The 25,114-nt window shown below is 40.0% G+C and overlaps 1 protein-coding gene and 1 non-coding gene across 3 annotated transcripts in view; both read right to left on the reverse strand.

The window, feature by feature from the left end:
* Positions 1 to 3,590: 3,590 nt before the first annotated feature.
* Positions 3,591 to 25,114, reverse strand: part of LOC133614390 (calpain-9) — a 60,838-nt gene continuing 39,314 nt past the window's right edge. For both annotated transcript variants that reach the window (XM_061972307.1, XM_072914977.1), the window contains exons 15-20: positions 20,805 to 20,869; positions 16,909 to 16,977; positions 16,751 to 16,829; positions 9,956 to 10,072; positions 9,685 to 9,743; positions 3,591 to 3,959 (exon numbers count right to left, since the gene is read on the reverse strand). In XM_061972307.1, the coding sequence (XP_061828291.1) occupies positions 3,933 to 3,959; positions 9,685 to 9,743; positions 9,956 to 10,072; positions 16,751 to 16,829; positions 16,909 to 16,977; positions 20,805 to 20,869 (416 nt within the window). In that variant the 3' untranslated portion in view covers positions 3,591 to 3,932. The remainder of the gene's footprint in view (positions 3,960 to 9,684; positions 9,744 to 9,955; positions 10,073 to 16,750; positions 16,830 to 16,908; positions 16,978 to 20,804; positions 20,870 to 25,114) is intronic.
* Positions 20,683 to 20,755, reverse strand: trnak-uuu (transfer RNA lysine (anticodon UUU)). Its single transcript has one exon. It is a non-coding gene; the product is annotated as a tRNA-Lys (tRNA).

The following is a 25,114-nucleotide window of genomic DNA, read 5'->3' on the forward strand; positions in this document are numbered from 1 at the left end:
CTATTGTCCTATATAAAGCTCCAATGACTTCACATCAAATATTACACTTAGAATTTTTTTTTCTGGGGTAAAAATTGCATGGTTTGTGTTTTTGCCATGAAAACAAAAAAGCCTTAAATCAAAAAACACATAATCAATGGATGGATCTGAAGTCGATCTCGAGATTTAAAGTTGAAAGTAAAAAAAAAAGCTGTTTTTTTTTTGTTATTTTAATAACAAGTTTTTTTTGTTATTTTAATATTACACTTAGAAAAATTTTTCGGGGGTAAAAATGGCATGGTTTGTGTTTTTGCCATGAAAACAAAAAAGCCTTAAATCAAAAAACACATAATCAATGGATGGATCTGAAGTCGATCTCGAGATTTAAAGTTGAAAGTAAAAAAAAAAAAAAAGCTGGTTTTTTTTTGTTATTTTAATAACAAGTTTTTTTTGTTATTTTAATATTACACTTAGAAAACATTTTCGGGGGTAAAAATGGCATGGTTTGTGTTTTTGCCATGAAAACAAAAAAGCCTTAAATCAAAAAACACATAATCAATGGATGGATCTGAAGTCGATCTCGAGATTTAAAGTTGAAAGTAAAAAAAAAAGCTGTTTTTTTTTGTTATTTTAATAACAAGTTTTTTTGTTATTTTAATATTACACTTAGAAAAAATTTTCGGGGGTAAAAATTGCATGGTTTGTGTTTTTGCCATGAAAACAAAAAAGCCTTAAATCAAAAAACACATAATCAATGGATGGATCTGAAGTCGATCTCGAGATTTAAAGTTGAAAGTAAAAAAAAAAAAATCTGTTTTTTGTTTTGTTTGTTTTTTAACTGTCTTTGCTCAAAAAACAATAATAAAATAAAATCAATGCTGTTATGAATTATGAATCACATCAAATATTAAATTTTTTTTGTGGGGAGGAGGATATTGCATATTTTGTTTTTGGGGTGTTTTTTTGTTTTTGTTTTTTCATAAAAATGGGTTTCTTATACAAAAAAAGCATACGAAAATACAACTTTTTATCAACAGATGGCTCTGAAATTGATCTAGAGATTCAAACGTTGACAAAAAAAATAATAATATATGATTAATTTTTATGACTGACACCCTTTCGGGTCCCCGCGACTGAATTCAAGGGGAGCCGTAAAGGGTTCCAAAAATGTGTATATTGTAAAGGTTTTGAAAAGGAAAAAATATCAAAATGGCCCCTGCATGCATTGATCGGTGGAAAAAGTTTGGACACCCCGGTTGTGTCACGTAAGCCGGTTCAAAGGGGCGGGGCCATGTGTACATTAGTTAACCAGCTCGGTGGTCAGCACACTTGCCTCCCATGCGGACGACCAGGGTTCAAGTACTGGTGCGGAATGGTATACCACCTGGGTTACATTAATAATGATACAATCTTCTGCAGAGGTGTACTTATAACAATATCATAGGCACGTGCTGTTATCTATAAATAACTGAGAAGCACTGAAATAGCATAAAACACAATACGGCGTTAAACGTTACCATCATTACGACAAATATTTGCATTGAATCACATTCAATTGTGTACAATCGCGTCCATTTGAGCTCACCCAGACCAGGAAGTGAGTGAAAATATAATAGAAAAATGTGTGGTTACATTTATGAAAGTTTGAGGGGACAGGAAATGCGGCGATGTGAAGTTAAGTGAATTATATTTACAGGTAAAAGCCAGTAAATTAGAATATTTTGAAAAACTTGATTTATTTCAGTAATTGCATTCAAAAGGTGTAACTTGTACATTATATTTATTCATTGCACACAGACTGATGCATTCAAATGTTTATTTCATTTAATTTTGATGATTTGAAGTGGCAACAAATGAAAATCCAAAATTCCGTGTGTCACAAAATTAGAATATTACTTAAGGCTAATACAAAAAAGGGATTTTTAGAAATGTTGGCCAACTGAAAAGTATGAAAATGAAAAGTATGAGCATGTACAATACTCAATACTTGGTTGGAGCTCCTTTTGCCTCAATTACTGCGTTAATGCGGCGTGGCATGGAGTCGATGAGTTTCTGGCACTGCTCAGGTGTTATGAGAGCCCAGGTTGCTCTGATAGTGGCCTTCAACTCTTCTGCGTTTTTGGGTCTGGCATTCTGCATCTTCCTTTTCACAATACCCCACAGATTTTCTATGGGGCTAAGGTCAGGGGAGTTGGCGGGCCAATTTAGAACAGAAATACCATGGTCCGTAAACCAGGCACGGGTAGATTTTGCGCTGTGTGCAGGCGCCAAGTCCTGTTGGAACTTGAAATCTCCATCTCCATAGAGCAGGTCAGCAGCAGGAAGCATGAAGTGCTCTAAAACTTGCTGGTAGACGGCTGCGTTGACCCTGGATCTCAGGAAACAGAGTGGACCGACACCAGCAGATGACATGGCACCCCAAACCATCACTGATGGTGGAAACTTTACACTAGACTTCAGGCAACGTGGATCCTGTGCCTCTCCTGTCTTCCTCCAGACTCTGGGACCTCGATTTCCAAAGGAAATGCAAAATTTGCATGGTTGGGTGATGGTTTGGGGTGCCATGTCATCTGCTGGTGTCGGTCCACTCTGTTTCCTGAGATCCAGGGTCAACGCAGCTGTCTACCAGCAAGTTTTAGAGCACTTCATGCTTCCTGCTGCTGACCTGCTCTATGGAGATGGAGATTTCAAGTTCCAACAGGACTTGGCGCCTGCACACAGCGCAAAATCTACCCGTGCCTGGTTTACGGACCATGGTATTTCTGTTCTAAATTGGCCCGCCAACTCCCCTGACCTTAGCCCCATAGAAAATCTGTGGGGTATTGTGAAAAGGAAGATGCAGAATGCCAGACCCAAAAACGCAGAAGAGTTGAAGGCCACTATCAGAGCAACCTGGGCTCTCATAACACCTGAGCAGTGCCAGAAACTCATCGACTCCATGCCACGCCGCATTAACGCAGTAATTGAGGCAAAAGGAGCTCCAACCAAGTATTGAGTATTGTACATGCTCATATTTTTCATTTTCATACTTTTCAGTTGGCCAACATTTCTAAAAATCCCTTTTTTGTATTAGCCTTAAGTAATATTCTAATTTTGTGACACACGGAATTTTGAATTTTCATTTGTTGCCACTTCAAATCATCAAAATTAAATGAAATAAACATTTGAATGCATCAGTCTGTGTGCAATGAATAAATATAATGTACAAGTTACACCTTTTGAATGCAATTACTGAAATAAATCAAGTTTTTCAAAATATTCTAATTTACTGGCTTTTACCTGTATATAGCGCTTTTCTCTAGTGACTCAAAGCGCTTTTACATAGTGAAACCCACTATCTAAGTTGCATTTAAACCAGTGTGGGTGGCACTGGGAGCAGGTGGGGGAAGTGTCTTGCCCAAGGACACAACGGCAGTGACTAGGATGGCGGAAGCGGGGATCGAACCTGGAACCCTCAAGTTGCTGGCACGGCCACTCTACCAACCGAGCTATACCGCACATGTCACACAACGCCCAAATAAGGCAGTGTGAGTGGGAGCACAACAGGATATCGCACACACACACACACACACACACACACACACACACACACACACACACACACACACACACACACACACACACACACACACACACAGAGCGTGGACATGTTTAGAGTGTTTAAAGAATGACGCTGGCAGACGACTATGTACACATACCAAACAGTCACAATAAAACGGGGGGTCGTTAATCACAAATATTCCCAGCGATCGGGGGTCGCGACCTCTTCCCAGCGAGTAGAAGAATTGGTCGGCCATGTTTCAATCGCAGGCCCCGCATGAGCGAAAACAATCCCTGACAAATATTTCCCTCAGCGCGGCTGTAATGTGCGCTCATGCCGGAGCGCGACGAAAATACAATCAAGCGCTGCAGAGGGAATTCATCCTGGGAATCTTCTGGGCCGAGGCGAGTGTTCAGTTGTAAACGGTCATGTGGAGCCACTGAAACAAAGCAGAGCACAGTCGTCAAATACATTTAACCCTTTGGTGTACAGCTGGGGTGTTCAACTAAATTGTTTGAGGGCCACATTTCCAGAAAGGGGGAAGACTTCTCCCTTCTTATTTTGTGTATTCCAGTGTATTATTTGATCAGTAACAGGAGCGCTCTGCTGGTTTTCAGGAGCTTCTGCAACACAGCTGGTCTAAGACCGTCTCCAAGACTCAAGTGTTTTTAGGAATCTGCTGCAAAAATGTGAGTCTCTCACAAGTTTTTTTTTACTGAACTAAACGGGTCACCAGTTGAAAAACCCACATGATGGAAAAAGAGAGGACCTAAAATTGAACCCTGAGGAACACCACAAGTATATACCGTATTTTCCGCACTATTAGCCGCACCTAAAAACCACAAATTTACTCAAAAGCTGACAGTGCGGCTTATAACCCGGTGCGCTTTATATATGGATTAATATTAAGATTCATTTTCATAAAGTTTCGGTCTCGCAACTACGGTAAACAGCCGCCATCTTTTTTCCCCGTAGAAGAGGAAGTGCTTCTTCTTCTACGCAAGCAACCGCCAAGATAAGCACCCGCCCCCATAGAACAGGAAGCGCTTCTTCTTCTACTGTAAGCAACCACCCGCCCGCGTAGAAGAAGAAGAAGCGCGCGGATATTACGTTTCATTTCCTTTGTGTGTTTACATCTGTAAAGACCACAAAATGGCTCCTACTAAGCGACAGGTTTCCGGTTCATGAAAAGACGCAATCTCTCCATCCGCACACGGATTACTATTTCACAGCAACTGCCTAAAGACTTTCAAGAAAAGCTGGCTACTTTCCGTGCATATTGTAAAAACAAGATAGCTGAAAAAAAGATCCGGCCAGAGAACATTATCAACATGGACGAGGTTCCGCTGACTTTTGATATTCCTGTGAACCGCACTGTGGATACAACGGGAGCACGTACGGTGAATATTCGCACCACAGGGAATGAGAAGTCACCCTTCACTGTGGTTCTAGCTTGCCATGCTAATGGCCAGAAACTTCCACCCATGGTGATATTCAAAAGGAAGACCTTGCCAAAAGAGACCTTTCCAGCCGGCGTCATCATAAAAGCTAACTCGAAGGGATGGATGAATGAAGAAAAGATGAGCGAGTGGTTAAGGTAAGTTTACGCGAAGAGGCCGGGTGGCTTTTTTCACGCAGCTCCGTCCATGTTGATATACGACTCCATGCGCGCCCACATCACGCTGGTTTTTAATATATTATTAAAGTTTGACTGACCTATCTGACTGTTTTTTTGACATTCCTTTAGCGCAGTTAGATGCGGCTTACAACACGGGGCGGCTTATAGGTGGACAAAGTTTTGAAATATGCCGTTCATTGAAGGCGCGGCTTATAACCCAGGGCGCCTTATGGTGCGGAAAATACGGTACTGTCTTCTCCAGACTATAGAGCGCACCGGGATATAAGACATTTTTTAATATTTTTTCCCCAGGTATTAGCCACACCAGACTATAAACCGCATATACATCAAAAGTTTACATACACTTGTAAAGAACATCATGTCATGGCTGTCTTGAGTTTCCAATAAGTTCTACAACTCTTATTTTTTGTGATAGAGTGATTGGAGCACATACTTGTTGGTCACAAAAAACATTCATGAAGTTTGGTTCCTTTATAGAGCCAAACTCAGTGGCCTAGTGGCTAGAGTGTCCGCCCTGAGATCGGTAGGTCGTGAGTTCAAACCCCGGCCGAGTCATACCAAAGACTATAAAAATTGGACCCATTACCTCCCTGCTTGGCACTCAGCATCAAGGGTTGGAATTGGGGGTTAAATCACCAAAAATGATTCCCGGGTGTGACCACTGCTGTTGCTCACTGCTCCCCTCACTCACCTCCCAGGGGGTGAACAAGGGGATGGGTCAAATGCAGAGGACAAATTTCACCACATCTAGTGTGTGTGTGACAATCATTGGTACTTTAACTTTAACTTAAATTATTATGGGTCTACTGAAAATGTAATCCCAGGAACACCAAACCTACCGTCAAGAATGGTGGTGGTAGTATTATGCTCTGGGCCTGTTTTGCTGCCAATGGAACTGGTGCTTTGCAGAGCGTAAATGGGACAATGAAAAAAGGAGGATTACCTCCAAATTCTTCAGGACAAGCTAAAATCATCAGCTTGGATGTTGGGTCTTCGGCGCATTCGGGTGTTCCAACAGGACATTGACCCCAAACACACGTCAAAAGTGGTAAAGGAATGGCGAAATCAGGCTAGAATGAAGGTTTTAGAATGGCCTTCCTAAAGTCTTGACTTAAAAGTGTGGACAATGCTGAAGAAACAAGTCCATGTCAGAAAACCAACAAATTTAGCTGAACTGCACCAATTTTGTCAAGAGGAGTGGTCAAAAATTCAAGCAGAAGCTTGTGGATGTCTACCAAAAGCGCCTTATTGCGGTGAAACTTGCCAAGGGACATGTGACCAAATATTAACATTGCCTTATGTATACTTTTGACCCAGCACATTTGCTCACATTTTCAGTAGACACATAATAAATTCATAAAAGAACCAAACTTCATGAATTTTTTGTGACCAACAAGTATTTGCTCCAATCACTCTATCACAAAAAAATAAGAGTTGTAGAAATGATTGGAAACTCAAGACAGCCATGACATGATGATCTTTACAAGTGTATGTAAACTTTTGACCACGACTGTATATATCGACACAAACTATTTTGTAAATGTTTATTTACATACTTTAATTGTTTCCAAACAATGCCTGTAACACAGCAGTAAAACGGCAGATCAAACAAAACAGAAGTCATGGTCATGGACCCACTAACTGCGGAAGCTAGCTCTCCGATCAGCAAAACAGACTCAATAACTTCATGGTGAAGTTTTGGTGAATTTACTGATGAATTTGTGAAACTGAAACAATACAAATAGAACGCCGTTGTAAGTTAATAATACTAACACAGACGCTCGTAAATGTGTTAGCATATTAGCTCATGCTAACAACGCTATCGTCATTACATGAGTAGAAATGCCATGCACGGCTGGAAGCCGAAAACAACAACCAGTAAATGAAAGGGCACCCGCAGTGAGCAAACCTGTCCATAAGATGGCGGCATAGTTCAACAATAACACACGTTCTCGGTGTATTTTTTTTTTTTTTAACTATTTTCATTTCGGCGGTTAACGGAGAAAAATCCACAAATTAGCCGGTTCAAAGTGTATGAAAAAAGAAGCGGGTTATAGTCTGGAATAGCATGTTAACTGTCAGCATGTTAACAATTAGCATATGTCAAATACCAAGTAATATGACCGTAAGCGGTAACAAAATGAGCCAAAAAAGTTAGCATGCTAACAGTGATCATGTGCATACTTGCCAACCCTCCCGGATTTTCCGGGAGACTCCCGAAATTCAGCGCCTCTCCCGAAAACCTCCCGGGACAAATTTTCTCCCGAAAAACTCCCGAAATTCAGGCGGACCTGAGTGACGTGTTGACAACACACAACAGTGTCTACCGTAAAGCAGTTCGTCGGCTGTAAACAGCAATGTTGTGACACTTTTAAACAGGACAATACTGCCATCTACTGTACATGCATATGTGACCCACCCATAATGTGTCACATTTTTGTGTTGATTTATTTATTTTATTTTGTGGTTTGAATTCGTTTTTGGAGCTGTCATTACACATTTATCAGTATTCACATTGGCCAGTAGGGGGCAGTAGGGCGTTTCTTCCCAATTGAATGCTATCACCTGCAGACCGGAAGTGGCTTGTCATTCTGATGAGCGCGACCAGTCTGTGAACAATTGAAACGAATTCCTGTGTGCTTTTTCCTCCTGTATAACAGGTTAGTTTTGGTGAATCAACTCACTGAATATCCATGTGATCTTTATAAGTTTAAGTACACATTCTGATGGTGGAGCCTAACTCTAAAGTGTTTGTGAGTTGTAGTTTGTAAATGAACACTGAAATTCAAGTATTTATTTTATTTTATTTATATATATATATATATATATATATATATATATATATATATATATATATATATATATATATATATATATATAGCTAGAATTCACTGAAAGTCAAGTATTTCTTATATATATATATATATATATATCTTAACCACGCCCCCAACCACGCCCCCAACCACGCCCCCCGCCCCACCCCCGCCCACGCCCCCGCCCCCACCCCCCACCTCCCGAAATCGGAGGTCTCAAGGTTGACAAGTATGTCATGTGTCACGTACAAAGTTATATGTAATGGTGGCAAAATGAGCAAAAAAAGTTAGCCTGTAGATGTGAGCATGCTAACAGTTAGCATATGTCAAATACCCAGTTATATGACTCTGGGGTAAACGTTTGTTAAAAATAGCTAACAAAAAAGTTAGCTAGCATGCTAACATTATTAGCATGTCTCACGAACCAGATTATATGACTCTAACGTGTACGTACGGCTGCAAAATTAGCTAAAAAAGTTAGCATTTTAGAAGTTAACAAACAAGAACATTTTGACTTCGGAACTGTTAAAATCCATACAGAAATGTGAAATATGTAGCCCATTCTTTTTAATGAATTAATAAATTCCGGGAAATCCTGAAATGTTTTGAACCAGACAACACGTTGGCTTGAATGTCCAGGATGAGTGGAACTAGAGATGTCCGATAATGGCTTTTTTGCCGATATCCGATATTCCTATATTGTCCAACTCCGATATCAACCGATACCGATGTATACAGTCGTGGAATTAACACATTATTATGCCTAATTTTGTTGTGATGCCCCGCTGGATGCATTAAACAATGTAACAAGGTTTTCCAAAATAAATCAACTCAAGTTATGGAAAAAAATGCCAACATGGCACTGCCATATTTATTATTGAAGTCACAAAGTGCTTTTTTTTTTTTTAACATGCCTCAAAACAGCAGCTTGGAATTTGGGAGAGCATGAGGAGGTTGAGGTGGGCGGGGTTGAGGTATATTGTAGCGTCCCGGAAGAGTTAGTGCTGCAAGGGGTTCTGGGTATTTGTTCTGTTGTGTTTGTGTTGTGTTAAAGTGCGGATGTTCTCCCGAAATGTGTTTGTCATTCTTGTTTGGTGTGGGTTCACAGTCTGGCGCATATTTGTAACAGTGTTAAAGTTGTTTATATGGCCACCCTCAGTGTGACCTGTATGGCTGTTGACCAAGTATGCATTGCATTCACTTGTGTGTGTGAAATACCGTAGATATTATGTGACTAGGCCGGCACGCAAAGGCAGTGCCTTTAAGGCACGCCCCCAATATTGTTGTCTGGGTGGAAATTGAGAGAAATTCGGGAGAATGCTTGCCCCGGGAGATTTTCGGGAGGGGCACTGAAATTCGGGAGTCTCCCGGGAAAATCGGGAGGGTTGGCAAGTATGACTGGGAGACGCAACTACTCTGTACTTCTCCTTACGTCCGTGTACCACTCCGTACAGCGGCGTTTTAAAAAGTCATACATTTTACTTTTTGAAACTGATACAGATAATTTCCGATATTACATTTTAAAGCATTTATCGGCCGATAATATCTCTAAGTGGAACGGTTCAAATCGGGTGAGAAATACGGGAGTTGAAAAATGGCCCATTTATTTTCAATGGAAAAAATTAGATTCCTGGAATTCCTGGTAATCTGGGAATTTTACACGAATATAGGCTTGTTTTGTAAGATGTTGCCTTCAAAAGGGAATGACTCACCTGTCTGTAGTTGAGCGAGATGCTTCCCATTCCCACCATGTCGTACGCGTGAAATTTGTCTGCAAAAGACGTGCGAGAGTAAATAAATAAGTTGATAAATAGTATTGGGACATAACTTCCACAAAATTTTGGAGAGGAATTTTTCAAAGTTAGAATCATGCAGTGTTCTGCTGAGATGAAGAAGTGAGGACTCAATTGGTCCTTTCGTTAATTGATCGATTAATTCTGTATTAATACTTTTGTCTGTTCCCGTGAAGCCCATTTTGCTTACGGATCATGCTGTCCAGCTTCATGGTGAGGTACAGGAAGCCGGGATAGCTGATGGTCATGTCGGGCTCCGTGTACCGCAGGCCCACCAGCTGCATCACCAGGTCGTCCACCACGATGCCTGAGAGGACACGGCATGGACATGTGTGTCTTCATATGGAGCTTCACTTGGGTCTTATTACCAAAGTTGTATTTTTTTTTACACTGAATTCATGTACCGTATTTTTCGGAGTATAAGTCGCACCGGCCGAAAATGCATAATAAAGAAGGAAAAAAAACATATATAAGTCGCACTGGAGTATAAGTCGCATTTTTTGGGGAAATTTATTTGATAAAAGCCAACACCAAGAATAGACATTTGAAAGGCAACTTAAACTACCGTATTTTCCGCACTATTAGCCGCACCTAAAAACCACAAATTTACTCAAAAGCTGACAGTGCCGCTTATAACCCGGTGCGCTTTAAATATGGATTAATATTAAGATTCATTTTCATAAAGTTTCGGTCTCGCAACTACGGTAAACAGCCGCCATCTTTTTTCCCCGTAGAAGAGGAAGTGCTTCTTCTTCTACGCAAGCAACCGCCAAGGTAAGCACCCGCCCCCATAGAACAGGAAGCGCTTCTTCTTTTACTGTAAGCAACCACCCGCCCCGGTAGAAGAAGAAGAAGCGCGCGGATATTACGTTTCATTTCCTTTGTGTGTTTACATCTGTAAAGACCACAAAATGGCTCCTACGAAGCGACAGGTTTCCGGTTCATGAAAAGACGCAATCTCTCCATCCGCACACGGACTACTATTTCACAGCAACTGCCTAAAGACTTTCAAGAAAAGCTGGCTACTTTCCGTGCATATTGTAAAAACAAGATAGCTGAAAAAAAGATCCGGCCAGAGAACATTATCAACATGGACGAGGTTCCACTGACTTTTGATATTCCTGTGAACCGCACTGTGGATACAACGGGAGCACGTACGGTGAATATTCGCACCACAGGGAATGAGAAGTCATCCTTCACTGTGGTTCTAGCTTGCCATGCTAATGGCCAGAAACTTCCACCCATGGTGATATTCAAAAGGAAGACCTTGCCAAAAGAGACCTTTCCAGCCGGCGTCATCATAAAAGCTAACTCGAAGGGATGGATGGATGAAGAAAAGATGAGCGAGTGGTTAAGGTAAGTTTACGCGAAGAGGCCGGGTGGCTTTTTTCACGCAGCTCCGTCCATGTTGATATACGACTCCATGCGCACCCACATCACGCTGGTTTTTAATATATTATTAAAGTTTGACTGACCTATCTGACTGTTTTTTTGACATTCCTTTAGCGCAGTTAGATGCGGCTTATAACACGGGGCGGCTTATAGGTGGACAAAGTTTTGAAATATGCCGTTCATTGAAGGCGCGGCTTATAACCCAGGGCGGCTTATGGTGCGGAAAATACGGTAAATAAAGAATAGTGAACAACAGGCTGAATAAGTGTACGTTATATGAGGCATAAATAACCAACTGAGAACGTGCCTGGTATGTTAACGTAACATAAAAGAGTCATTCAAATAACTATAACATATAGAACATGCTATACGTTTACCAAACAATCTGTCACTCCTAATCGCTAAATCCCATGAAATCTTATACGTCTAGTCAGGGGCGTCACTAGCTTTTAAGGACAGGGGTGGGCTTAGCCCCCAGGAAATGCACAGGATGTGAGCAAACGTTACGCACGAGCACAAAACTTCACAAACGGCTAACAAAGACTTAGAAATTATTCATTGTTATTATTAATATTTTTTTTTAAATGCACGGGACGAAATGAAATGCTCCCCGGGACGATGGCTTTAAACCATTTTTTTTCTTTTTCTTTTTATGTATTTATTCATTTTACATTTTATATTGAATGTCTTGGTTTTTCCTCCCTCTGAAAATCCTATGAAATGTTTAACAAGCCATTTTATAATAATACAACTGTTACGCTTACGTGGCATTGTGATGCCGGAGGTCGTCTTTTCAAGATGCAGAGGGATGTCAGGAAGCGGCTTGCAGGTGAGAATAAATGATTTATTCTGATTGCAGAACAAAATGTTGCGCGGTGCACCACGGCACGGAAAACAAGAGGGTAGCCAAAAGATGCTAACATCAAAAATGCAGACTATGAGAGAAACCAAGAACGTAACTTGTTGCGTAGGAGCAAACAAAACCAACAGACCGAGTGAGGCCAGCACGTAAACTAAATAGCCCTCTGATTAGTGCCCCGGCAACAGGTGCGCGTCCGGAACACTAACCAGAGGCAGGTGACGATAATCTGCCGTCATGGCAACAGAAACAAACTCAAGAGGTGCTGAAAACACAAGTGACTTGAAAACAATAACAAAAATATGATCCGGGCAGCGGATCATAACAACAACAGCTATTAATGTAACAATACAATAAAACAAATATATTTAATGATGTTTTTTTCATTATTTATCATTTATTTATTTATTTTAACAATAGGCTAATGTACATTACTTTATATAGATTCTACAAGAAACACAAAACTTAAACACTAAATTATTTACAATTGCACACACAAGGTTTCGTGCAGCTTCACTCATTGTAAAGGAAGATAATGTGCTTCGTACACCTGCAGGACCGCAAGCAAGGTCGCAGAGAAAATGCGGGCTGGAATTTGAGTGATGTGGGCATTTTCTATATGAACAAGTGGAATGGATTGGATACCGACGCACTAAAGGGGCTCTCTACCTTACGCTACGAAGTGAGGGGAAACTGAGTGAATAATAACAGGTTATATGTATATTTATTTAAACTCATATTCGGGCCACTTTATAATGACTATTTGTAAAACAAAAAACACCAAATTATTTAGGGGGGCTTAAGAATATTTTAGGGGGGCTTGAGCCCCCCTGAAATAGGCCTAACAACGCCAATGCGTCTAGTCCAGGGGTCGGCAACACAAAATGCTGAAAGAGCCATATTGGACCAAAAATGCAAGAAAAAATCTGTGTGGAGCCGCAAAAAATTAAAAGCCTTATAATGAAGGCAACACATGATGTAAGTGTCTATAGTAGCCTACTATCCAAGGCTGACACAAATCTTCGTTGATAGAAATGTTGTATTTTAACTTTATTTTACACATTTTTGCAACATTGAAAAAAAAAAAAAAGTAAAATGGAGGCTTCTGACAGCATGAGATAACTTCTGGTAATGACTGACTCAGAATGGCCAAAGGTATAGATGTGTGTGTCCAAGTTAAACGTCTTCTTCTAATGGATTTATTACAATCTTTGCAAGCTGGGTAACGTTTGCTGTGGTCTGGAACAACATGGCACACAACCAACTATTAGAAATGCAGCCAATATTACATACAGATAATGTGTCATGAGACGAAGTACATAAGTAAAGGAAATTAATTGAGCGCAAATATAGCTACAAATGAGGCATAATGATGCAATATGTACATACAGCTTGCCTAAATAGCATGTTAGCATCGATTAGCTTGCGGTCATGGATTGATCAAATATGCCTGATTAGCACTCCAACAAGTCAATAACATCAACAAAGCACACGTTTGTGCATTCACGCACAGTATAAAACGTTTGGTGGACAAAATGAGACAAAGAAGGAGTGGCATAAAACACGTCTTTCTGTGGCAGCATCGGATAAATTTGTACATGTAAACAAACTACGATGCGTTCAAGGATTGCTGAAATTAGTAGGACAAAACGGTGCTTGCCAAATCCTCTCATCAGTGGAGCATGTGTAACATAAACAGTGGGATTTCTAACAATTAGGAAAGTTCGTGTCATGTTTGTTCTCCTACAGAAAATATATTAAAACGAAAAATATATTTTTTTCTTCATCTTTTTCCATTTTCACACATTGCTGAAAGAGGTCCAGGGAGCCACTAGGGCTCCTGAGTATAAGTCGCACCCCCCGGCCAAACTATGAAAAAAACTGCGATTTATAATCCGAAAAATACGTAATTTCTTTGAATTTTGTGAGTTAATTATTTTTTTTTTGGCTGACAATTTCCCTGATGAAAAAGTGGTAAGCCAAATTTGTGTTTAAAAATTCAGTTTGTTAAAAAAGTGCTTTCAAATTCAGTGTGTAAAAATTAAATGAAATTGTCAGCATGTCAGTTCACATAATTCAAACTTCATTATGAAAGCCTTTTTTGACACTTGAATATTTTGCCTTTGAATTTTGTGAATTGAATTTTTTTTTTACATCAAATTATGATCATTTCATTGAACAAAAAATTGTGAGTAAAATTTGTGTGTTTAAAAATTCAGTTTGTCAAAATACAGTGGTCTAAAATTCAGTGTGAATAAATTTAGTGTACAAAAAAATTCAGCATCAAATATGTCAGTTTAAAAAAATTCAGTGTGAATAAATTTAGTATACAAAAAAATTCAGCATCAAAAATATCAGTTTAAGAAAATTCTGCATAAAAAAATTTAAATGTAAAAAAATTCAGTGCAGAAAAATGTGTTGCTTCAAAACTCAAGATTCACTCCCGGTAAATTAAAACTGAAGCATCCTGTCTCAGAAGCAGCCAATGAGGTGTCACGTTTGTAGTCACGTGACACGAATATTATGACTATAATATATGACAACGAATATTTCAAACTTAATTTTTTTGCACTGAATTTTTTACACTGCATTTTAACAAAATGCAAATTTTGCTCACAATTGTTTTATTCAATGAAATTGTCAGCATGATTTGATGTATTAAAAAATTCAGTTCACAAAATTCTGACTTTGTTATGAAAGCTTTTTCTGACACTGAATGTTTTGCCTTTGAATTTTGTTAATGGAATTTTTTTTTTTACATCAAATTATGATGACAATTTCATTGAACAAAAAATGTGTGGGTTTAAAATTTCAGTTTGTTAAAATACAGTGGTCTAAAATTCAGTGTGTATAATTTTACTGTAGAAAAAAGTCAGCATACATTTTTTTACTTAAAAACAATTCAGCATAAAAAAAATTCAGAGTGAAAAATTTCAGTGTAAAAATTCAGTGCAGACATTGTAAAATTAATTTAAAAAAAAATCAAATCATGGTGACAATTTCATTGAATAAAAGATTGTGAGCAAAATGTGTGTGTTTAAAAATTATGTTTGTTAAAATACAGGGTTTTAAAATTTAGTGTGTATAAATTCAGTATTAAAAAATTCAGCATTAAAAAAATGGGTGTAAAAGAATTTCAGTGCAGAAAAACGTGTTGCTTCAAAACTCAGGACTCTCTTCCGGTAAATTAAAAACGAAGCATCCTGTCTCAGAAGCAGCCAATGAGGTGTCAAGTTTGTAGTCACGTGACGTGAATATTCTGACAATAATATACAACAACGAATATTTCCACACTGAATTTTTCTGCATTTAATTTTTTTTTACATACATTTTTTACACTGAATTTTAAAACGCTGGATTTTTATCTAACTGAGTTTTTAAACACACACATTTTTATTCATTGAAATTGTCACCATAATTTGATTTTAAAAAATCAGTTGACAGAATACAAACCTTATTACGAAGCTTTTTTTTAACACTGAATTTTTTGCCTACAAATTTAGAATTTTGAGCAAAATTTGTGTGTTTAAAAATCACGTTTGTTAAATTACAATGGTTTTAATTTCAGTGTGTAAAAATTCAGCGTAAAAAAACCCTGAACTATTTGTTGCTACAAAACTCCAGACCCATTTCCAGTGAATTAAGACTAAAGCTACCGTTCCTGTCTCAGAACCAGCCAATGAGGTGTCAAGTTAGCAGTCACATGACGCGAATATTACGACGATAATATATCACAACAAATATCCTGGAATTTTTTTAGATTTGTTGAAGTAGAGCACACAATTCCCAAACAGGCTGAATAGTTTGATGTTGGAACAGTTTGCATCAGATGAAAAATGTGGGAATTGTAGAACTTTGAAGACTGTCCCATTCATTTCAATGGGAATTTCCCCCCAAAATTGGGAATTTCGGGAAAAGCGGGAACTTTTTTGAAAACGGTAAAAAACTTGAATGGTCTGAATTAATTGAAATGGTTGATGTTGGATTTTTTCAAATCGGTCAAGAAATGCTGAAGTGGTAACGTGTCGAATTGAGAAATGGTATTACGAAATTCCTGGAATTTTGGGAAAACCAGGAATTTTTCCAGTTCTAAAAACAACTTAGTTTTTTGTCCTGATTAAGAGGAATGTTTTGACGGTGGAACGGTTGAAATGCGTTGAAAAATGTGGAAGGAGTAGTCGTCAGAAACAAGGGTGGAAATAGGGCTTTGGAAAACCAGCATTTCTGGAAAATCCTGGACATTTTTTGATCTTGGAAAAAAAAAGTAGTTTAAATTCCCAGGATGGTGGAATGTGTTGAAGGTGGGATGGTTAGAATCGGTTGAAAAATGTGGAAATGGTGGAAGTCAGAAAAATGGCCAATTCATTTTGAATGGGAAAAATTTCCCGGAAAACCTGGTATTCTGGGAAATCTGGGAATTTTTTTGGGAATTTGTTAAGGGAAAGCCCGCGATTCCCGAATAGGCTGAACAGTTTGGAGTTGGAACGGTTTGAATCGGGTGAAAAATGTGGACGGTAGAGCGCGCCAAAATCTGGAGAAGAAGAAGTTGAAGAAGTTGAATAAATAGATGAATTTTGGTGTAGAAAACCCCTTTAGTTGTGTGAATGCTCCAAAGCATTCACACAACTAAAGGAGTTAATTCCCATCTGCAGACTCATTTAGAAAAGTGCGGGCTTTGTTGCCACCTGCAGCTGGGACGAGGAACTGCAGCGTATTCATTTTCTCCAGACTTACCTGCGGCCTTCAAGGCGGGGCCCACCTCTTCATACTCTAGACGCTGAGTTTTGTTCTTGTCGTACACCAGAAAAATGTCCTGACGGGGGGGGGGGGGTCAAAGGTCAGAGCCGAAAGCACGCAACAGAGGACGGAAAGGGAGTGGCGACCTCACTCACCGTCCACATCCGGATCTTTTCCCAGAGACTCTGGAACTCCCGCCAGTTGAGCTGCGCGATGCCTTGACTCTGGAGGAAAGGTTAGCGTCAAGGAGACTGACAAGCTACATGACCTTTGACGATTTAAACTAGAGATGTCCGATGATATCGGACTGCCGATATTATCAGCCGATAAATGCTTTCAAATGTGATATCGGAAATTATGGGTATCGGTTTCAAAAAGTAAAATGTATGACTTTTGAAAACGCGGACGTAGGGAGAAGTACAGAGCGCCAATAAACCTTAAAGGTACTGCCTTTGCGTGCCGGCCCAGTCACATAATAACTACGGCTTTTCACACACACAAGTGAATGCAACGCATACTTGGTCAACAGCCATACAGGTCACACTGAGGGTGGCCGTATAAACAACTTTAACACTGTTACAAATATGCGCCACACTGTGAACCCACACCAAACAAGAATGACAAACACATTTCGGGAGAACATCCGCACCGGAACACAACAGAACAAATACCCAGAACCCCTTGCAGCACTAACTCTTCCGGGACGCTACAATATACACCCCCCCCCCCGCTACCCTCTTATACTCCTTAGAGTGATATATTTTGGTACTTGACTCATGCAAACAGTTAGCATGCTAACGTTAGCATGTTGGCTATTTTAGATACTGTATATTTGAAGGTGTACGCCTCAGAATCATATTTTTGTATTTGACACATGCTAAGTGATAAGATGCTCGCCTTTTTGACAATTATTTCAGATATACACCTTACAGTCATATATTTGGCAGGGGTCCCCAAACGAATCCGGCCAGCCAGCGTCCAAAATCCGGCCCGCGGGAAGTCCCAAGTAAATTTTTTATTTATTTTATAATGTAATTTTTTCAAATCTGTCCTTTCTAATCCATTTTTACTGCTTGTTACTCTCGGTGTCTCTTAGCCGCTAAGGCAAATCATATACGGTAGTCTAAAAATGCATTTTCCCATCAATAATATATACATAGTGTATATATATATATATATATATATATATATATATTCCGAGAGCGATGATGTTATATTATTGTTTATACGGCCACGTTATTGTTTATACGGTCACCCTCAGTGTGACCTGTATATATATATGTATATATATATATGAAAATGAAAATGCCGATCCAGATCCAGTTTAAAAAAAAACTCCGGTCCGTGTTTTCCAACGCACCGATTTAAATAATACATTCCACTTTTCTGCTTCTCCGTAATTTCCGTTCCGCATTTTCCAGCACACCTTCAACACATCCACATGTCTGTGAATTCTCACGCAGTTGCTTTTAGCTGCTGGCATTACACGACAGGCTCTTCTCACTCTTTCCTGTGTCTCCCTCTCACAGACAGCAAGCGCACCTTCTTACACACGTCACATACTGTCACGACACATGTCACATACTGTCACGTCATACGTCACATACGTATACGTCCTCCCCGAGCAGAGAGGTAGCAGCATGGCTAACGTTAGCTGTGATGCTAGCGCAGCCGTGCGAGCAACGCTCCCTCTAAGGTGCTCGCCTGTGCAATTGCGCACTGTTTAAGCGTCCTCTGCGCATAGCAAATCTATGCCACGCACAAAATCTAATAAAAAAATAAGCGCATAACAATTTTCAACACACCGACATGACAGAGAAAACAGTTTTCGTCATCATTGTTCAAATATTGTGACGTCTGTCGAGACGCTTATCTCTATTCGGTGCCACACGCCCACGCCATCAAAATGCTGAGACAAAAATGTCCACATCAACACCGTATGAAAAAATTAGTGATTTTTTTTAGTTGTGATTTCCTTCTCTGCATGAAAGTTTAAAAGTAGCATATATTAATGCAGTATGAAGAAGAATGTTTTAATGTAGACATGCAAGCCTTGAAAGAAAATGTTGAAAATCAAGACTACATTTCCTGCAAATGGGTGCATTTCTACCCTATATTTTAACTTTAGATTTATTCTCATATCAAACTCTTTTGGCTGTCTTTTTGACACTTACATCCGGCGCCCCCCTCCACACCCTGGATTATAAATAATGTAAATAATTCAATGTGATTATCTTGTGTGATGACTGTATTATGATGATAGTATATATCTGATAGTATATATCTGTATCATGAATCAATTTAAGTGGACCCCGACTTAAACAAGTTGAAAAACTTATTTGGGTGTTACCATTTAGTGGTCAATTGTACGGAATATGTACTTCACTGTGCAACCTACTAATAAAAGTCTCAATCAATCAATCAAAACACATAGAATCATCATACTGCTGTGATTATATGCATCAAGTGTTCATTCAAGGCTAAGGCAAAATATCGAGATATATATCGTGTATCGCAATATGGCCTTAAAATATCGCAATATTAAAAAAAGGCCATATCGCCCAGCCCTAGTTCAATGATGCCATTTCTGTTTGTCATGTATAATCTTGTCTATTTTGTGTTTATCCTTGAATAAACAGGTCAGTTTCTTGTTACCAACCATTGTGTATTATTCAAACTCCCCTAATTCAGCTGGCTAGTTGTTATCAAGAGTACTAAAACCCTTTTCAACATGATTCTGACAACTAAGTAGGCTAAAGAACTTTAAACTTTAATACATGCTCGGATAGGCCAGTATCGGTCAGTATCGGTATCGGTCAGTATCGGTATCGGATCGGAAATGCAAAAACAATATCGGTATCGGATCGGAAGTGCAAAAACCTGGATCGGGACATCCCTAACACACACACACACACACACACACACACACACACACACATATGTGTGTGCGTTGACCCTGGATCTCAGGAAACAGAGTGGACCGACACCAGCAGATGACATGGCACCCCAAACCATCACTGATGGTGGAAACTTTACACTAGACTTCAGGCAACGTGGATCCTGTGCCTCTCCTGTCTTCCTCCAGACTCTGGGACCTCGATTTCCAAAGGAAATGCAAAATTTGCATGGTTGGGTGATGGTTTGGGGTGCCATGTCATCTGCTGGTGTCGGTCCACTCTGTTTCCTGAGATCCAGGGTCAACGCAGCCGTCTACCAGCAAGTTTTAGAGCACTTCATGCTTCCTGCTGCTGACCTGCTCTATGGAGATGGAGATTTCAAGTTCCAACAGGACTTGGCGCCTGCACACAGCGCAAAATCTACCCGTGCCTGGTTTACGGACCATGATATTTCTGTTCTAAATTGGCCCGCCAACTCCCCTGACCTTAGCCCCATAGAAAATCTGTGGGGTATTGTGAAAAGGAAGATGCAGAATGCCAGACCCAAAAACGCAGAAGAGTTGAAGGCCACTATCAGAGCAACCTGGGCTCTCATAACACCTGAGCAGTGCCAGAAACTCATCGACTCCATGCCACGCCGCATTAACGCAGTTATTGAGGCAAAAGGAGCTCCAACCAAGTATTAAGTATTGTACATGCTCATATTTTTCATTTTCATACTTTTCAGTTGGCCAACATTTCTAAAAATCCCTTTTTTATATTAGCCTTAAGTAATATTCTAATTTTGTGACACACGGAATTTTGGATTTTCATTTTTTGCCACTTCAAATCATCAAAATTAAATGAAATAAACATTTGAATGCATCAGTCTGTGTGCAATGAATAAATATAATGTACAAGTTACACCTTTTGAATGCAATTACTGAAATAAATCAAGTTTTTCCAAAATATTCTAATTTACTGGCTTTTACCTGTATTACTGTAAACTCCAAAGGAGACCTCCATGAATCCTCAGCACTCTAAAACAAGTCTCGCCTGAACAGGGACTTGAACCCTGGACCCTCAGATTAAAAGTCTGATGCTCTACCGACTGAGCTATCCAGGCTCTGATGGTCTCAGGGGTCTGTGTGTAGAAACTGGATCATGAAGGATACGTCCATGAGGACCACCAAGCTCTTGCAGTGCTCCAGTGCCAGGTGCTTCTCGCTGCCAGCCAACACTGACGACACACAACAACCACATGTCATTCATGTGTCAAACACACAACAAGCATTGTGTCAATTTGGGAACAGCAGTGATGTTGCATTATAGTTCAAACCACCAGATGGTGCTGTTGTCCCTTTCCTAAAACAGCCCCAGGACCATGTGGGGACAGCAGCTGGACTTTTACCTGCCTTGGGCATGTTGTCAAAATAAAATAACTTATTCATAATGAGATATATTGATACGTATCACCAGGCTAGATTGGAGCAGTACGCAGAAATGTATTATATCAATTTAAAATCTTTTTGTTTATATTAAATGTTTTTTAAAATACTTTTATCACTCAATTTGAATTAAATTTGATGCATATTTTTGAAAGAAAACAAATTCATGGAAAATAAATAAATACACTCTATTTTTCAGTACAATTTTTTTTAAACATTTTTTTATGTTTATTTATATAGTCCTAAATCACAAGTGTCTCAAAGGGCTGCACAAGCCACAACGACATCTTCGGTACAAAGCCCACAAAGCCCACATAAGGGCAAGGAAAAAATCACCCCAGTGGGACGTCGATGTGAATGACTATGAGAAACCTTGGAGAGGACCGCATATGTGGGTAACACCCCCCCCCCCCCCCCCGCCCCCCCCCTCCCTCTAGGGGAGACCGAATGCAATGGATGTCGAGTGGGTCTGACATAATATTGTGAGAGTCCAGTCCATAGTGGATCCAACATAATAGTAAGAGTCCAGTCCATAGTGGGGCCAGCAGGACACCATCCCGAGCGGAGACGGGTCCAATTTTAGCATCGTTAAAACATACATCCAAAAACTTTCCAACCAGAATTTGAACCTGAGTTTAAGAAAACGATCACACTCGGAATAATAACCCTGATATGGATCTTGAACTTTACTGATAAAAAAGACATTATCTAATATGGTGTTGCTTAACCATATTAGCCCCCGAGAGGGCTGCAAAACAATAACTTTCTCAACTGTGTGGCTATTAGTGATGGGTTGATGAGGCGTCATGAAGCGTTTCGACACATTGCAAAACTGTATTGATACTGTGTCGATACTGTGTCACTAAATACTGACATCTGCTGGACATTAAAAATCCCTACAGGCAACCTATGGACCGACTCAACTGACACTGATTTTATGACCTATATGGGGGTACGCGTACCCCTGGGGGTACTTGAAGGTATGCCAAGGGGTACGTGAGATTTTTAAAAAAATATTCTAAAAATAGTAACAATTCAAAAATCCTTTATAAATATATTTATTGAATAATACTTCAACAAAATATGAATGTAAGTTCATAAACTCAGTGAAGCACAAGCTCAGGTTTGTCACTAAAATGTCTGTCAAAAAGAAGTGTGAAAAGAAATGCAACAATGCAATATTCAGTGTTGACAGCTAGATTTTTTGTGGACATGTTACATAAATATTGATTTTTTTTTTTTTTTTGTGAAGAAATGTTTAGAATTAAGTTCATGAATCCAGATGGATCTCTATTACAATCCCCAAAGAGGGCACTTTAAGTTGATTATTACTTCTAGGTGTAGAAATATTTATTTATAATTGAATCACTTTTTTATTTTTCAACAAGTTTTTAGTTATTTTTATATCTTTTTTTCCAAATAGTTCAAGAAAGACCACTACAAATGAGCAATATTTTGCACTGTTATACAATTTAATAAATCAGAAACTGATGACATAGTGCTGTATTTTACTTCTTTATCTTTTTTTTTTTCAACCAAAAATGCTTTGCTCTGATTAGGGGGTACTTGAATTAAAAAAAAAAATTCGCAGGGGGTACGTTGCTGAAAAAAGGTTGAGAACCACTGACCTAGTATATACAATAATATAAACCAAGTCATTGTATTTCATTTAGGATTATTTCATAACTACGTTTAAATAAAAGTATATTTTTTGTCTTTTTTAGATACAGTCAATAAATAATGTGAACATGTATCATAACATGGAAATCTAAGAGAACGTGTTGACCGTGTGACTCTCTTTAAGAAGGGGAACCGGAGGGTGTGTTCCAACTATCGTGGGATCACACTCCTCAGCCTTCCCGGTAAGGTCTATTCAGGTGTACTGGAGAGGAGGCTACGCCGGATAGTCGAACCTCGGATTCAGGAGGAACAGTGTGGTTTTCGTCCTGGTCGTGGAACTGTGGACCAGCTCTATACTCTCGGCAGGGTCCTTGAGGGTGCATGGGAGTTTGCCCAACCAGTCTACATGTGCTTTGTGGACTTGGAGAAGGCATTCGACCGTGTACCCCGGGAAGTCCTGTGGGGAGTGCTCAGAGAGTATGGGGTAACGGACTGTCTTATTGTGGCAGTTCGCTCCCTGTATAATCAGTATCAGAGCTTGGTCCGCATTGCCGGCAGTAAGTCGGACACGTTTCCAGTGAGGGTTGGACTCCGCCAAGGCTGCCCTTTGTCACCGATTCTGTTCTAACCTTTATGGACAGAATTTCTAGGCGCAGTCAAGGCGTTGAGGGGATCTGGTTTGGTGGCTGCAGGATTAGGTCTCTGCTATTTGCAGATGATGTGGTCCTGATGGCTTCCTCCGGCCAAGATCTTCAGCTCTCACTGGATCGGTTCGCAGCCGAGTGTGAAGCGACTGGGATGGGAATCAGCACCTCCAAGTCTGAGTCCATGGTTCTCTCCCGGAAAAGGGTGGAGTGCCATCTCCGGGTTGGGGAGGAGATCTTGCCCCAAGTGGAGGAGTTCAAGTACCTCGGAGTCTTGTTCACGAGTGGGGGAAGAGTGGATCGTGAGATCGACAGGCGGATCGGTGCGGCGTCTTCAGTAATGCGGACGCTGTATCGATCCGTTGTAGTGAAGAAGGAGCTGAGCCGGAAGGCGAAGCTCTCGATTTACCGGTCGATCTACGTTCCCATCCTCACCTATGGTCATGAGCTTTGGGTCATGACCGAAAGGACAAGATCACGGGTACAAGCGGCCGAAATGAGTTTCCTCCGCCGAGTGGCGGGGCTCTCCCTTAGAGATAGGGTGAGAAGCTCTGTCATTCGGGGGGAGCTCAAAGTAAAGCCGCTGCTCCTCCACATCGAGAGGAGCCAGATGAGGTGGTTCGGGCATCTGGTCAGGATGCCACCCGAACGCCTCCCTAGGAAGGTGTTTCGGGCACGTCCGACCGGTAGGAGGCCACGGGGAAGACCCAGGACACGCTTGGAAGACTATCTCTCCCGGCTGGCCTGGGAACGCCTCGGGATCCCCCGGGAGGAGCTGGACGAAGTGGCTGGGGAGAGGGAAGTCTGGGCTTCCCTGCTTAAGCTGCTGACCCCGCGACCCGACCTCGGATAAGCGGAAGAAGATGGATGGATGGATGGATGGACGTGTTGTGAATGAGGATGCTTGTGGACCTGGAATTTTTTTTTTTTTTTTTACACATTTTTATTTAAAAAAAACAAAACAGTTTTTCCAACGTATTCAATTTTAGACGCTTTCTCTTCTTAGTTATTATTTCTCCGGCTGTAGAAAAGACCCGCTCACAGGGCACAGAGGAGGCGTATCGGTCACGTGACCAAAACAGCTCATGATCGGTCACGTGACTTTCTAAAAGCGGTACGCGCACCGACACAGGGTTTCGCTCTATGAGCTCGACGCATGTGTTGCCGAACCCATCACTAGTGGCTATATATAATTGTAATACACGTTTCCACCACTTGTGGCAGTAATGACAATATCAAACAAACAGAGGAAGTCTGGAGCTGAAGTCACAGAGAAGTTTCTGAAGCGCAAAAATTATGACTAAAGTGGTTTATTTCCATTTTAATTTTATTGACAGTTCAATTGAGAGGCATATTTATATTATTTATTACTACTTTACATTATTTATTTTAGCACTTCATGATTGTACGTATTTCTTTCATTATTTCTTTATGACTCCCTTCAAATGCAGTATATTTAATCAGCCTGACCTAAGTCTAAGGATTATGTGTTTTAAATAAATGATCTTTGTGATGAACACATGCTTTCATATCATTTGACAAGGTTGCAAACTGTAAATCGGTTAGATACTGTATGATTATTGAATATGATTAAAATCAAGAGTAATATTACTAATTCAGTGTTAACATTTAAGTGGGGCCACGGGCCCTTCTGTAGTGGAAAAGTTGGGCCCCGAGGTCTGAATGTTTAAGAATCCTTGATATAATTAATTTCAACAAATTATGTGAATTGCAATGTATTAATTATCTATTCAAGTTAACAATAATGATTTA

Source organism: Nerophis lumbriciformis, linkage group LG17 (genome assembly GCF_033978685.3).
Source record: "Nerophis lumbriciformis linkage group LG17, RoL_Nlum_v2.1, whole genome shotgun sequence".
Lineage (NCBI taxonomy): Eukaryota > Metazoa > Chordata > Actinopteri > Syngnathiformes > Syngnathidae > Nerophis > Nerophis lumbriciformis.